Consider the following 17,162-nt stretch of genomic DNA (forward strand, 5'->3'; position numbering starts at 1 on the left):
ACAAAACAAATCATCAGGATCCATACTGACCCTGTCCAAAGGAATCATCTCCTTTTCTCTGAAATGTTAACAGTATTAAAAATATGAATATGAAAGTTCTTTTGAGTTTTGCCTTCCTGCAGGCATGTTATTGGGCCAGGCCACTTTCAAATAGACTGCTGATAACTTTCCCAACAGCTGGAATATAGACAATTTCTCTGTCATGTCCCACAGAGAGCTTTACCTCAGTCATGCACATGGCCTGTGAGTAAAGGATTGTCTGACATGTAACAGGATTAGAGTAATCCCACGAATAACCACTAATCTGTTACTTACTGTGAACAGCAATCTCTTTGTATATGCTGTAAACACCTCGGTGTTTGGAGTAAGAAAAAAAAATCAGTTGTCGCACTGCAGTCAACATTAGTTTCACACATATTTGAATAATGGGGGTTACGAGCTCTAAATTTTGGGTAGTAGTAATGATTGTAAAATTAAGAAAACATTGTTATAAATTCTGTGGATTACTGTACAGATTATAATGCTAAGTAGGTTATAATTAATTAATGTGGAAAAAATTCCCTTATAATCTTCTCAACTTTAATTATAGCACTAATATAGGAAATCTGTGGTATTAACTGACCCCTGCTGAATGAGTCACCAAAATAATGTGTGCATCGATGTAATATACACTATAAATACTAATGATTCATCCACTGCGGTGTGTCCTAAACCAATGTCACACTGTGAAAGCCTCCCCACGCAACCAAACAAACAGGTCTGAGAAGCCGGCGCCCGGGAGAGAGATGGAGAAGTGTAGGAAAAAGAAAAACAAAGAAACAAAAAGATCATAGAGGGAGACGCAGAGATGAAGAGAAACATGGCGGCAACAGGGAACCACAGAGAAGCATAGAAGCCACAGAGAGGAAAAGTGAGGGAAAGAGAGAGACGACACTTACCTCAAGCTGTCCTTCCTGTGCACAGTCACATACATCTCGTACACCCGACCCTGAGGAACAGCACCCGCTGGAACCAACAAACTCACACCTGCAGGAGGGAGGACGGGGGAAGCAGGATGGATGGAGGCAAAAAATAATGAGTTTCATCACTGGATTTATTAATTTTACTATGCACAACTAAATTATTAAATGTGCAACCCATTATCACTTCATCATTTTGATTCATTATTGAAAAATCATTCTTAAAGGCAACCCCATGTAAACCTTTCTCTTGAATATATCATCAAGTGAATTGTGCTCCGATGTTTTATAGCTTCTGAGAGCTGCTTCCTATCTCCGGGTTCCATTATTCATTCATGCTTTTAAATCCTAATATAAGTCTAATGGTTTTAAAAGGACTGCACAATATGTCGCCATTTCCTCCGGGACCGAGTTCGTGCAAGGCGTACACTATAAAACGCAGATCGGCAGAGATCTTTTCCAGACGTGGTTTGTGTGCGAGTAATTGCAGAATTGCGGCAGTGTATGGTTGATTGCGTGCAGCGTAATGTCTCAGGGAGACATCGATTATTGTTTCAATGTATGTTTTAAATCTCCTTTACTTTTGCCTTTATGCTTTTAATGGTTTCATGTGAAGCACTTTGAATTACCTTGTTGTTGAAATGTGCTATACAAATAAACTTGCCTTGCCTTGCCTTACTTAAAGTTTTTTTTCTTTTACAACTAGCTGGAAAACATCCCACGGCTGTTTTTATTTTTGTATTCGCTAAAAAAACAACTTCATGTGGTCATCTTTGAGCACAAGAAATGTACATTTAATCTTGTTCAAATCTTGAAATACCTTTTTTTAAATTGAGATTGACTTTGATGACATTCTTACTATCTATATCAATTGACTTGGTGTATTATCATTTGTTCATGTAATCAACAAAATAATTAAATTTGTGCCCTTTGCATATATCCATTGACTTTGTATCACCACCTCTAAACTTTGCCTCGAGTCTTGTGCTCAACACGCAGAAAGACATCACTGCTGGTCATCATCATTAGACAGTAACCAGATTATTGATAAACTGTGTAAAGTGTGAGTAGCAAGTTCACCAGAGTTGGGTACAATGAGGTGTCCTCCCTGGTTGTTGAAGGATCCGTGAGCGCTACAGGAAGGGTCTCGTGTTCGGGCCAAGCTCTGGTTGCGAAGGTTCATGGTGTCGCTGTTCTCCAACAGAGACTGAGTTACCTAGGAATCAAAAGACAACAGTCAGAATCACGTAACATAACAGATAGTACTGGGTATAAAGCTGCTCAGCAGAGACTGGATGAACTGAAAGTCTGGGTATTTAATGGTAAATAAAACATACCGATGAATTAATATCTAGTTGGGCTGGGCAATACAGTTATCAAACAGCAAAGAGACTTCACCGTGGTAATCAAACTTTTTTCAACAACGTAAATGCTATTTCACCTATATGACGTGAAAAGAATCGACAAGGTGTGTGTGAAAGATTCCTTGGGGATAATCTCTTAGTAATGGGGTTATTGAGAATGTAGTAAATGTCGTGACAATGTTTTAGACCTATAATGCGAGCAGGGATTTCTCACAGTTATACACTGTATATTACAGCGTAGTTGCATAAAAGCAAACTGCACCCATGCTCTGTGGAGGCTGAAAGATGATGAAAGAAAGAAGATGTATTCTAATGAAACCAAAGCTTCATGGAGGTCCAGAGACGTTTCACTGTGCGAGGCCAAACTCTGGTCGTATAGGTCACTGGAGTTATATTTTTGCCTGGCTGATTAGCCCAAAGCATTGAAAGAGAAGACGTTTACTGCATTCATCAAGACGGTTTAATTTGTTTTCTCATGTTTTCTTGGTTACCAGTAAGTAAAATACCAGAGGGACGATCTGCATCTGACTGGAAGCGCTGCCATCGGGCTGAGCTGGCAGGCTATGAGGAAAGGGTGGATTTACAGTCGACCTATGAAACCACCTCAGGGTAAGTGGTAAAATATGACTGACTTTGCATTTCTCTTTCGAAATGTCCACTGTGAGGTGTAAAATAAGGACTTAACATTCAGTAGTTTGGTCCACAACATCACACAAAGCTGACAAGAACTTGCTTCAATGTGTTTCAGACAAACACCAGACACAAGCATAGAAAATCCTGGACATTAGCGAGGCAAGGTCAGCCAGGAGGTCCAAAAGTCCACCATTACAAAACACCCGTATGAACAGAGAAAATCATCAAATGTAGAGCTCATAGTGGATTCAGCTCTAGTACTGCCTCATGACAAGTGCAGTGATGAAACCGAGCGGTTTCATCTGTATTTGTGACAACTGACTCTGGTATGCATGCCATGTAGTTGACAGAGCAGAGGGAGGAAACTGGGGCACTGAGCTGCATGTATACTAATGGTGTTTGGTTTTGTATTTTGTGACTGGGAATACACACTAGCTGCCTTGTTTCAGTACTTCTCGCTATGCTTCTGCAGGTGTAACCTCACTTCAGGAGGAAATATTTCAAAATCCTATACTGCACTCATACAGAATATTTTACAGTCAAAATCCTAGAAGCGGATGAAAGATACTGACGTTGGATCATGGAATACATGCATCGTATTACCTTAGGAGACAGTCTGGATGTGAAGTCTCCTCCAAGGTCGTCCTGTGGTGTGACCAGACCAGATGAGTTGTACACTTTGATCTTCAAGTTGGGTAGAGGGTCCAGGAGAGGGGAGTTGGTCATTGGGATTTTATCTGAAACATCGTGGAGGGCATACACTGGACCACGGTACATGGCAGCTGCATTTGTCAAGTCAGGAGGAGCTGTCAGTAGATCAGCTGGAGGGATGAAGCGGAAGAGAGAGAGAGAGAGAGAGAGAGAGAGAGAGGGAGCAGATAGAGGGAAGGAAATATTAATGACAGAAAATACAAGATGAATGGCAACTGTCAAGGTTTCACAAATGCTTGATTCTTCAGCTAAGAGAAAGAGTGAATAGGGTTTGAGAGCAAGGTCCTCAAATATTTCATCTTCACCTCAAAAAACAAATACATGAGTTTAAAATATAATATTTAAATGCATACACTATCAAAACAAACGAAACAATTTGAAAATTGACCACACTGTCTGGATAATAACAGAACAGTATGGCTTCATGTCATCAGTGCAGCTCTAAAAAAATGTTGTCAATGAATTTGACTTCACCGACACAATCAAAGACGTTGTCGCACTTTAATCACATCACTGGCTATTTGTTCAATACTCACTATGTCACGATTCAAATCTGACTGATAACAATCCCTGCTGTGCACATTCACCACAGAGTGTGCCAGTGTTAATTGACAAGGCCAATTGTTAAGCCCTATTTGGGCTCATCCTGTTCTTAAAAGCAGTGTTTTTACCCTCATTCTCCATATATCATGGTGTATGTTATAATATGCGTGCAGTTTATTTGGAATAGTACAAGCAAGACAATATGATGTCTTGCTTGATGACAATATGATGTCAATGTGAAATATTCACGCAACCTTAAAATAAGTCGGCAAACCAATTTTAAGCCGGTAACTCGTTGCTTGTACTATTAAAAGCTTAAAGACGTTTTAACGGCAGCCGCTCCACTGAAGCCACAAGTTACAGGACAATCACATGTTGAATTTGTCTCACTTTCCTGAGATTTTCTTGAGTCAGTGGGTCATCATGCTTAGTTCAAGCGAATGGTGGAAACTTGATGTACCTCAAGCACACACTGGAGCATCCCACACACACACACACACACACACACACACACACACACACACACACACACACACACACACACACACACACACATACGAGCACTGTCATAAATAAAACACATCTGCAGTGCTAATCATGGGCACTAGAAAAACATGTGCGTGTCTCGCATACCAATAACGCATCATACACATGCATACACCTATAACACACATAACACATACAGCATATGGGAATTACATGAAGTCAGTGATCGCTCAGCTGTGCTCGTCTATGTGCATGTAATATTCAAGTACTGTTTACAGTATGTTGATTTCATTTTTAAAATGCAACTACCTCATTCTACCTTCAGCAATCTCTCCATTCTTTTGACTTCCAACCTTGCTGACTTAAATTCAGTGGAGGGTTTGATGGAAATCCTCAATAACACACACTTTTCTTTTAAAATCAAGTCAAGGAGCAAAAAAAATCTTTTGCAGTGAAATTATTCGGAACGCTTTAACAACAATGACTTGACTTTGTTCCGTCTGCCACAATTTTCTTCGTGGTAATTGGAAAGATGCAGCAGCCAAGTGCCACTGATTGTTTTAATAATGCATTTGGCAATATCAACAAACAGTAAAACCTACATGGGGATATTTACTTTACCAAAGGAAATCAAGTCAATGTGCTCCAAGCGACCCCATTAGACGACAAGTTCAGTGACCCTTGTAGCTAGTTTTGTAAAGCTATCTTGCCACAACCCTTTGTAGTTTATAACCATTTAATCAAAGGGCAGTAAAACACCAAAGTGTATTCATAAACAACTCTCTACCATCGGAAAATCCAACAAATATCCAAGATTTAATTGGAATTGGCATCACAGGACGGTCAGTTTCCTACTGAGAACAATTCAAGATTTGTTCTCACCAGGCTCTATTTTTTCGGGGTCATAGAGTCTGAAATCCTGTCGTTCCCTCCAAGAGCCCATCCATTCTAATTTTAAAATCCCTGATTATCACCCCCCCCCCCCCCCCCCCCCCCCACCATCAACACACCCACCCACACACACACACATCACATTTCACTCTCTTCCTCTCTCTATCACCAGTCTGTTTACCCTTAGAGCCAGCGGGTATTCCTGCCAAATCATCATCCCTGCTGAAATTTAATTAACAACTAACGGAACGCCACGGAGAGAGAGGGGGGGGGGGGGACTGAGGGAGAGAGAGAAAGAGGGAGTGAGGGGGAGCGAGATATTCAGGGTCATAATTCTTCATTAATAGTAATCGTAGATGGTCCCCCGACGCAGAGTGACAAGCATCTTAATATTTTGCTGATAAAATGTCACCCAATCTCCGCTCATGCGAAGGCATTTGCCCTTGTACACACACACACACACACACACACGGACATACACATGCATGTGCACGTACACAAACAATTATTTTAGCTCGCTGTTTACAAATTTGCATTGCATCCTTTGTGACCTCACTTTCCTGTTTTTACTGTATAGCAGGATTGGACTGTTAATCGTCCACCCTTAAACTGACCAAATATATCAGACACACATTACAGCAAACTACAGGATTTAAGTATCCTCTTAAAGGTGTTTAGAGGTGCACAGAGCTGTCGTTTGTAGATCACTCAGCGTGATTTCCACAAAAGTTGTGTTGTTGACCGAACCCTTTTCTAAAATACCATTTCCTGTTGTCCGAATGGAGACTATCAAGTACTACTAGGTATAAGTACCAGTATGAGGACTTGAAGCCATCTAATTTGGAATAATGAATGCAAATGTATGGGCATGCCTGTTTGTGTATGTGCCTAATGCCTACATGGATGCTTTTCTAAACATTTCTATGAGGTATATTGATTTTTTTATGGATGTTTTTTTTAATCTATTTTGACAAATACACATTCTTCAGAGGAAAAGTCACACATTCATACTGTTCATAGCACCGATACCTTATTCATTCTCATTCCCTGTCCAATCTGGCCATTTCCAGTAAGCTATCAAATGCATCCACAGGTGTACAAGTGTTTCTTGTTGTCTTATCCATTTCCCAAAGACAGAGAAGAAAACATGACAACACACAGACACACAGACAGAGAAGAGTGAAAGATGGCTCCACTTTAACAGGAAGACAAAGAGGGAGGGGATGTCTGTTGCGGTAGGCGTCACCGTGGCAGGAGAGAGACAGAGACACGGGCGAGGGAAAGACAGAGACACCAAGACGGAGACGAAGAGTGGAGGATGCTGATAAACAGGAAATGTGATTGACCTGAATGTACAGATGGGAAGGGAGAGCAAGAAAAAGTGAGGCAGAGAAGGAGAATGACAGAGAGAGACTCCTTGATGGAAGAGAGTGGTTTCGGTTAGAGACAGAGATTAATCCAAAGCAGTAAAGATTGACAGCCGGAGGCCGAGGAAAGAAACAAAATGACGCTAGCATGAAAGCCTAGAAAAGAGGAGTGAGTCGGTCCAGTTATTTCCCGAGGGTCACATCTGATATTCTTTATCCACCTATCAATCTATAGAGCCGTCCATCTGCCTGTTTACCCATCTATCTGTGCACATTATGGAATTAAAAACCTGCAGACCTCCGGTCGAGAGGCTATCATCTCTGTTGGGTGTGATTACAGGTACAGCAGGTTTGAAACGTTCAACCAGAGAGGGCAGTGAAACACAGCTTTTCAGCCGTGTGTTAACTTACTCTGTTCGTGTTAGTGCCTCTCTTTGAGCTGGATGAGTTCGTATTTGATCCACGCTGGTTTCTGTATAACGTTCCTTACCTGATCTGGCTGTTTTGATATTAACAGACTGGAAGCCTCCATTTAATGCCGAGGTGTCGATGATGTCTGAGTCAAAGTCACGGTGCGTCTTGCGGTAGACAAAGAGCGCCACGATGACAGAGATGACCAGGCACATGATCACTGCGATGACAATGCCCACGTAGAGTGCCACATCATCTGTGCTTGGAGCTGCTGGAGGGGGACGCACAGAGGAAGAGAGACACAATTATAGACAGATATTGTCAAGCATGCAGCAAAATATCTGCTGAAGAGGACATGTATTATCAGTAAAAAGCAATAAACAGCGACAACAATTATAGCTCCCGTGGAACAGCAGGGCAGTGGCAGAGGATAATATTCATAGGACAAAATGAAATGTGTATTAAAGGCTTCAAATTAACTTGATATAGCTTTCTTTCATGATTCATTTTCTTCTGTATTCGTGTTCTGGTACCTCAGACCACCTATCGGACTCAAAAGGACAACCTCTACAGGTTCCATTTCAAATGAAACTTTCAAAAAGCCCCCCCAGCTTGTGTAATACGATCATTTGTCTAGACAGAGGTAGAGAGAGACAGAGACCTCTTTCATCAAAAAAAGAAAGAATGGTAGCAACTCTTAAAACTTAATAAGGCGGTTAATTATTTTACAAGGGTCCTAACATCCTTTTTCAATCTGGCTGAGACTTTAATGGTGTTTCACCGGGACCAGTGGTAGAATTGTCATTCATCATCCATATTTTAAAGCAGACGAAGGACATTTTAAGTGGTGGGTAATGCAAATGGTAAAAGGCATGAGCCAAGCTCGAGGAGAAGAAATTAGTAAAGGATCAGAGAGACAAGTGTAGAGCACAGGGGAGGAATGATGAGGAAGTAATACGAAGGAAAGCCAAGTCGAGAGGAATAAAGAAAAGAGGACACACAAGCAGATGAGGAGTGTATCGAAAGGAGAGTTCAATAAAGAGAATAAAAGAAGCGTGTAAAAAGAGAATAAGGAAGTAGGGAAGATGAGAGGAAACAAGTAGGGCACGACAAATGAGGAGAGGAGAGGAGAGGAGAGGAGAGGAGATAACAGCAAAAAAAGAGGAAAACCTGGCAAAATAAGTGGAAATCCACTTGAAATTCAAAGCAGCAAAACAAACAATCCTACATATTTAACATGAAAGCGCCTGTGAAACCTTTAATAAGAGTAGTCTCACACTTAAAGCACTCCTCGTATAATCACGTCCTCTGTAGCGAGTAGGAGGGGATTTGTCTGCAGCTATGAAGAAGATAACTGGCTTTTAGCTACAAACAGCCGGAGTCATTTGCTGAAGGATTTGCTGTTGTCACATCAGAAGAAGTTCAGAAAGCAGGAGCTTGATTATGCATGAAAGAACCCTTTGATGAGGCACACAAACATTCACGCTCACATATGCCTAAGCATGATACACACATTCGCAGAAGAGAGATCACTACTGATGGTGTGAGTTACTCATTTACCACTTGGGGGAGCTATGAACCACTTTAGTGTCTCTGGGGAGCTGCAGGTATGAGAGCAGAACATCATCCCACTTCATGAAGCCTGTCACTCAACGTTTAGAAATAGCACAGCGTTGTCAAGCCCTTTGACATGGTCATGTGTTAAAAAACAACAACGACACTATTCTAACCAATGTTTAACAATGCAAATATATGCACAATAAACAACAAGTTTCAAGAATGAGCTTAATATTGTGCTGGTGTGTATTGTATTGGTGTATGGTGCAAAGATGTTGTGATCGAGGAGCGCTGTGACGGTAATTGGGTCGAACAACCAGTCGCAAACATTTTAAAACTTGATATTTCGGTGGTGTTGTTCTTATTTAAACAACGCCCTATCCTGACACTAACTCTAGCCGAAAGGAATCGTCGATTTTTGTATCAGAACGGTTATGTTTTTCTTGCTTGTACTCAGTTTGTAGTTTGTTTGTAGTCCATTTGTCATTAATTTGGAATCCATTTGTTACTGTATTCATTTGTGGTGGGAGTAGTATTGACCAATTGCGTTTGAGTGAGCCTCGGCTGCAGGTAAACTGTCCATGTGGAGAACAAGTGTTATTAAGCACTTTGTGACTTTTGTCTGTGAAAAGCGCTTCATCAATAAATCTTACTTCCAAAAGAGGTAGAACGCATTTGCCGAAATGCAATCCTGAGTATAACAATTGTTAATGCTGTAACCTTCATCAGAGTTGTCTTACCTGCCTGATGTTGATCTCTAGTTTAACTTTGAACGTATAGAAATTCAATGCACAGCATGAAGCAGATTGTAATGGAGGAAAGTAAACATTCATAAAAGTCATGTCTACAATCCCTGATCTGTGTTTAAGAGTATGCACTCTTTTCACAAAGATGTACGACACTATGAGGGTTTGTTAAACTGGAATCCAAACATTTGTTCATCACATTTAACTCACACTTAGAGCACCTCCTTCAAATCTCAAAAGTTCAACCCCAATGGATTTTGTGACAATTTCATTTTGTGACACTGCTGCTCAGAGTTGTGTCCTGATATCAAGGTCCTTGCACTCGCCGAGGGGGAATAGAAATCGATAATCCTCTTAAGTATCAACTCCCTGATCTTAATTATAATCACTATCATACTCATCTATTTAGGGAATATTTATCATATTTCTACTTTAAGGTGTATAACTTCAGAACATGTGGAGTGCCAGACAGCCATAAAACGAAATATCACTTCATATAGTTGTATTATCGTACAGAGTTGTGCGACACTTTGGAATAGGTTAATTAACTCGGCTATGGCCTGCTGTATTCTTAAATCATGTGCACATGTGTAGTAAGTGTGTCGTGTTTTATACCAGTGGGTTTAGAAATCCTTTCTTTGCTTTGCTGTCTATTAGTTGATATCCCATCTCTCTCAGATCTTCCTCTCCCTCCATAACTCACACCCCTGTCTCAGACTCCCCGTGTCTCTCTGTCTCCATCTGTTTGATTTGCAGATGAATGAAACAACACATCCCATGAGAGTTTATACCTGCCTGGGTAACCTACATATCACTGCAGCATATCAACTGTTTTCTTTTTTTCCTTACATTTTGTTTTATTTTCCTCCAATTTCAATCGTTGCCTTCGCCTCACCAGTTACCATCACGCACATTAACTAGACTGTGGCAAAATAAGGCAAATAAATTGACAAATGTCGCTGAGCAGCAACATTACAATACATGTCCATGTTTCAATTCCTGAATGCTGCTGAGAATCTTACTCGGCACTGTCACTAATAAGTGATAGGCTTCAAGGAAATGGATGGAATAACACAATATATTAAGGAGAGGTGCATGAATCCACGACAGAATGCAAAATTCAGATCAATTATTCATATTTTTTCTAAATAGACCATCAAATGCAATATACAGTACAATTGCATTTGAGTTCATGCCTTTATTCTCTCTCTGAAAGCTCAATGACATTTTTTGAATTGATAAAACAAAAGCATAGAAAATTGGCACGAATGTAAAGTAGCTTCTCTTCAGCACACAAGTCATCTCTGTGCTGTATTTGCCGACTTCATTGGTCTTTCATTTCATTGAGTCATTACATACAAATATAACAAAAGGGCTGGTCTGGTTGAAAACTGTCAACCCTTTAATTCTTGTTATTTTATTGTCTGACAGACTTGCATACTCTTTCTGTGACAGGATAGGGGCTGGAAAAGAGACTGAACAGTGGGTGTGCACTTTTGACCAAACCCAGATGAATGACTAACGTGTTTGGACCTCTGTGTGTATCTGAGAGTGGCCCAAGGCGCTGCTTTGTGAAGCAGGAATGACAATATATGCAGTGATAGAATGAGGAAAAAGCACATGTCTGAATAAGTACACAATAGCAGCTAGGTTCATTTTCATGGGCCCTCATGCAAGCACTGACTCTCCCAATGAATGCTGGGCAGACATGCGCACATCCATTCAAACTATTATCCATACGTCAACTATCTCCGGTGCTTTTCCTTCCTTGTACTTGACGAGCAGTTTCACGTCCGCAGCACTCATCTGCAAGTCCTTCTGAATACGATTTAGATTAAAAATAGTCAAGGAATCGAAAAAGCGATACGTCTGACATCCGACAGCGTTATATAGGAAGGATGATGTTCTGTGCGACAAGTCAGGACACACAAACACACAATATCATACACTGTACACAGAGGTGTAGATACGCAGGTACAAATCTGGGTATCAATATTAGTCCCTGAGGATAAAAACAATTCAAAACACCTTGGGGATTGTTTTGACAGACTGAGATTATAATCTGAATATAAAATCTAAATATACATCCATCTTGATCCATGATGGTTAAAGAACTCTTGGCATTATGGAATATGATGGTGAAACGTGTTCAAGTAAGGTAGAAAATTAAAACAAAAACTTTCTCTTTTTCATGGCAAGACTTAATTAATTTGTCATAATTTTGCATGACACTGTGACCTAACGTGAGCACGAGTGAACAGTGTGTTTATGTTGTGCCTGTGTGTGTGTGTGTGTGTGTGTGATCAAATCCAAACGGTCTTCAGTTTCAGAACCAAAATGATTTAGTCAGTGTCCATTGTGCACATGCCAAATGGTTTGTTTGGAGTGTACAGTCATGGTGAGTGAGCGAGCTAGTTTGCATGTGTGAGTGGACTGACTGATGCGGTCCCTCACTGTGCCCAATAATAATGGGTTTTGTCATTAGCACAAAAACATTGGTCACATACAGTTTGGTAACTGCATGTGTGTGCCAAACGATGTGACTAATAAAGCTTTCGGGTTGCAGAAATTGCTGGGAAATGTACACGCAGACTCTAACACGCAGTTGATTACCACACACGGGCTCGCGGAACGGAGGCCACGGCTCACCCTCAGTCAGCATAGATCGCCGTCTATTGATCGGCTGGGCTTTTTGTCATTGACAGAGTCTGTCCAATCTGCCACAGAAAGGATTTAAAGAAGGTGGAAACAAGGATAACTCAGCTTAGCTTGCCTCTATCTTCTCTGTGATCTGCATCCAAAGCAGAGCTGTGGACAATCACTACTTGAAACTCATTCAAATGCCTTTTTGATCTTGCTTGGCACAAACATGCAAACGCTGCACTCCTGGCAGTTGCACACACATCCGCTCTAAGTAACTGGCAGGCATGAGCGGTCAGAGAGAGAACGCGAGCATTTGTAAATGTGTCTATCCTTATCTTCTGTGGTGGGGGATGGAAAAAAAACTTGGTGCCAAGAAATAAAATATGGAGTCACTTTCGAGTCACTAAAGCCAGAGGGTGTAGTTCCATGACAACAAACAACTCTGTTCAGGTATATAAAGTAATTACCATCACCGTGAAACAACCCTGTAATACAGTGCAATTGCAGCTATCTAGTGAATGGACTGGATACAAGCCTTTCAGTGCTACTTGTTTTATCCAGCTGAAAATAACATTATGATCTCTTTCAATGTCTGCTGGCCACAAACGTGAGTCACATATCTACAGCTCAGCCACCTCCTAACCTTCTCTTTGCCTCAAGCTAAACTGGTCTGTGACTGACACAAACAGCCGAAAGACAACAAATTAGGGCGTAAATGCAAAACAAAAGAATACTTTTGTCAGGATCCAGGATCCCTGTCTGACCTGACGTTCCATGGCCACACCCTTGAGTGGGCACAGCTGAGGACACTCCAGCTGATCACCTCCTGCTGCCTGACACACCAGACTCAGGGCCCACTAATGAGTCTCCTGGCACTACATAAGCTCTGGCCCTGCAGTCTGGGGTTGTCAGGTCGTATCGTCTTTCACCCGCGTCAACCCCGTGGCATCCTCTGCCCTCCTTGTGTGACACGGACTACTCTCGCCGTCAAGCTGCCAGCCCTCCGGTGTCGAGCCACGGGCCTCACACCGTCGCTCTGCCACTCTGGTGTCGGACCACGGGCTCCACACCTTCACACATTCGAAATAAAACCTGTTCATAGTAACTTCTGTCTCCTGTGGTCTTGCGTTTGGGTCCTACCTGCGAACTCCCACATAACAACTTTTAATTATAATGCAGTTTTGTCATCACGCTTTTTTTTTGGCTTGAGTGTAAAGACTTTCAGCCTTCATACATGAGCTATCCTGTGACAACAGTTGATCCTGTTCTCACATATGAAGCAGTCAACACATAACTGCAATGTCAGCCGTAGACCTTGTTGTGGTCATGGTGAGTTTAAGACTGTGAGAAGGTCACACCAACATAGATAGAGTACGGTCATGGAGTCTGCATTGGAGCATTATAAATCTTCCATATTGCCCCTTTAATGAATTAACTGACAGCTGAGGATCCAGAATCTGATTTTGCTAACACAGCTATTGGATGTCGAACCAGATATGGAGGTGGTCAATAATGCATTTGTAATCTGACTAAAGGCCCTGACATGGACAGGGCATGAGAATAGTGTTGTGGCTGCTGTTTACATCCATCCTAATGCAAACTTAGAAAATGCACGAATGTTTCCGTTTTGCTTTTTCATGTTTGCGAATGGACTACAACTGCATTTCGTTGTGCAATCCTGTGTTGCATAATGACAATACGTTATCCTTGAATCTTTGAACACTCCAGATTGTTGATGAGTGAGTTTCATTCAACCTCCCAATGCTCATGTTAATGACTGTCATTTTTAATACTATAAAACCAAAGTGACAATCTGTTAAATGAGCAATAACTACATCTATATCTCATCTCTACTTCTCTCCGTGTCTGTATCTGTCCGGGACTAGTCATCTCACGAAACACACCGGGATGATGAAACTGGTTCAGGAGACGCTAAACGACAGTCATTAGAACAGATCACAGGCACTCACAGATTGCTTTGAAGAGCGCGCGCCTGCAATGAGAGAAGTAAAAAGCACGGTTTAAATAAATGGCAGGGATTCTATCTCTCTTCCATCTCTCGACTCTTGTGTTTGTAGAAAACTCTCTCATTATCTCACTTTGAGGAACAAGCAGTAGAGAGCGATGGAAAGAGCTTGCATACCTCCCAAAGAATTAATGTAGTACTCCCCTTGTCAGGTGCCTTCCTGTTATTAATGTGTCTCTTCTACAAATGATGCATTCGTTGATTCCGGTGATATTTCAAAGAGAATGGGTCAAATCAGTAAAACCAAATGCAGATTTCACTCAGTTCAGCGTCCGTAGTGGAGCTGCACTCCGCTGAGTTCTCTGTGAGAACATACGCTTGTAAACACAAAGCAAGTGTTCAGAATTAAGGCAAATTGCCTACTTTGGCAATGACCCAAAGCTGGCTGGCTACTGTCCAAAATGACCATAGCTGCAACAAACTCACAAACTGTGAATGAAGTGAACTGCTGCTGAATCGATTCTCTGCTATCAGACAGGAAGAAAGAAATAATCAAGTTAATTAAGGAATCTGTCACCACCACTTTAAATGATGTTTTCGTAGACCTCCTAACCAAGACATGGGACTTAATGTACAACAGAGAGTTAATACTTCTTCATGGCATACCCTGTAAATCTAAGGCCATGATATTTGCATGTTGTCACGTCTTACGAATTGCAGCTTTCTGCAGTTAAGGTAATTGTGAAATGTAGTAAAATGACATTGAAAGTCAACTGTACAGAAAATGATTGGAGTTTGATGTTGTATTTTGAACATGGAAAACCCAAATTTGTGGTTTGTGGTGTTGTTGTTTAATAGACAGAGAATGGTAAAGGAATTGTGGAAATACAGCCAGATGTAGCATGTATACATTATATACATGATCAAATAGAAACCCATAGTACACGTATGAACCTATTGATCATGATATATCCCTTTATAAGAATGTAGTAAGAGTATTTAGGCATACCGCTCTTATTTCCCATTATATAAGCGCATTTTACCATGACTGCCTCTGTCTGAGAGCAGAGTGATGTTTTAGTGAGGCTACTGTCTGACGACTTTTGTTTGATCGGCACAGCAAAAAGACGGCATAAAGGAAACAGATCATGAGACAAGAGAAGAACTCTCATCAAGTAACTCAAAATGACGTGGAACAAAAAAACTAAATGTATGAGCCAAAGGCCAATGCTCAATCTAAGAAAGAAACACTAAAATTAGAAAGACAAAAAGAAAATGGATGATGATAAAACATAAAACATCAACTTACATGGGATTCCCAAATCACTCTTTTCTTTGGTCTCAGTTGACATCTGAAACAATGAACCTTGGGACGAGAAAAAAGGGGATGGAATGGATGGAGGAAGGGAGAGGAACACAACAATCAAAATCAAACAAATAAGTCAAATAAAATGGGACAAACATGGCAGGACATGGACACAAAAAGTCCTCAACATGCAACGTTTGTTTCTTCCTTTGTGTCTTTCTACTTTTCTGCTCTCCTACATTATTAAGTTCAGGTGCCTTGGTTCACAAATTAATATCAAAAGGTAAAAAAACGAACAAAAAAAACCCCATTCATTTAAGAAAAAAGGATAAATTGACGGTTGCTGCTGTGTCATGCTGAGTAGTTCACCAAGTCAGACAGAAGGTCTATAACCCAGATGAACTGCTGAAGTACGGATGTATAATGTAAGTGCTGGTGTATAATTGATAAAGGCAAACACAGCAACATGGTGCGCTTAAAAGCTTCTTGTCAGACCAGCTGGAAGACACACTGATCATCAACAAAGGGCAAGAAAAACTGGCGATGTCAAGCGGGGTGAAACATATTAACATACAGTAGCACACGTGCACAGCTGAGAGGCATGATGAGGCGTTTATTTTTTGCTATGTAGGTGAGCATGGCTACATTGCCCTGGGCCTGAATTTGCATATTTCAGCACTGTTTTAACAGATTTCTTATTATTGTCTGATATGACTTAGCAAATGACTGCATTTATGCGACTGTATCGAACAAATGTCATGCTGATTCATGTCTGAATAAGTGATGACAGTAGGAGCAACATGCCATGACAGAAACTTTTCTCGTTCCAATTATAACAATTGTTTTAAACAAATCCGAAAACATGATGGCAGGAAAATGAAGCGTACGTGATTTAGTAAGAGCCAACAGAAGCGTTGCGAATGCGATAAGATCGACGAGATGAGGACAACACATTTAAGAAAACGGGAAAAAAAGCAGAAAACGACGAGCAAGTAGCTCAGGAAACAGCACAAAGTGAAGCGATTGGAATCCTCAATGAGAAGAAATGAGAAGATGCTCTGCAGTACCTGCTGACATGGTCGCTATTTGTGTAATGCAACAAACACGATCCAGTGTTCTCTCCCAACACTAAAGTTACATAACAGCTAGTGTCTCTGGTGATTACCTGTGGTTTTAAAGAACACACAGCATATTTCCTTTGGAGGTATCTAGACACATACACACTCACACAAATGTGTGTACACACACACACACACACACGTACAGAGTAGGTAGTGAGTGAAATGTCATGCTCTCAAAGATGACACAGTGGAGCTCTGACTGAATCTGTTCCAGGAATCCTGATCAATGTGTCAGAAAAATGTCAACAGGCCAAAAGATACAAAACAAACTCTAAAAAGGAACACGTGAAAGACCTACAACTTCTGTCCCAAGAAGACACACACACACACACACACATATATATATATATCTACACACACAGACTCACACTGATAAACACATGAACACAACAAGAGAGGAGGCACTCCATGCGGGGCAGAAGGATTTCTACCTCTCAGGATTGAACAGGACAACTTTA

At 41.0% G+C, this 17,162-nt stretch overlaps 1 protein-coding gene across 2 annotated transcripts in view; it reads right to left on the reverse strand.

The window, feature by feature from the left end:
- Positions 1-17,162, reverse strand: part of unc5ca (unc-5 netrin receptor Ca) — a gene marked incomplete at its 5' end in the record, with an annotated part of 181,060 nt that overhangs the window by 14,851 nt on the left and 149,047 nt on the right. Inside the window, 5 exons of one of the 2 annotated variants that reach the window (XM_079271093.1) lie at positions 939-1,026; positions 2,040-2,175; positions 3,560-3,777; positions 7,445-7,636; positions 15,587-15,643. In XM_079271093.1, coding sequence (XP_079127219.1) covers positions 939-1,026; positions 2,040-2,175; positions 3,560-3,777; positions 7,445-7,636; positions 15,587-15,643 — 691 coding nt within the window. The remainder of the gene's footprint in view (positions 1-938; positions 1,027-2,039; positions 2,176-3,559; positions 3,778-7,444; positions 7,637-15,586; positions 15,644-17,162) is intronic. The other variant, XM_079271094.1, reaches the window with a different exon arrangement.

The sequence above is a fragment of the Melanostigma gelatinosum genome (assembly GCF_949748355.1).
Source record: "Melanostigma gelatinosum genome assembly, chromosome: 6".
Lineage (NCBI taxonomy): Eukaryota > Metazoa > Chordata > Actinopteri > Perciformes > Zoarcidae > Melanostigma > Melanostigma gelatinosum.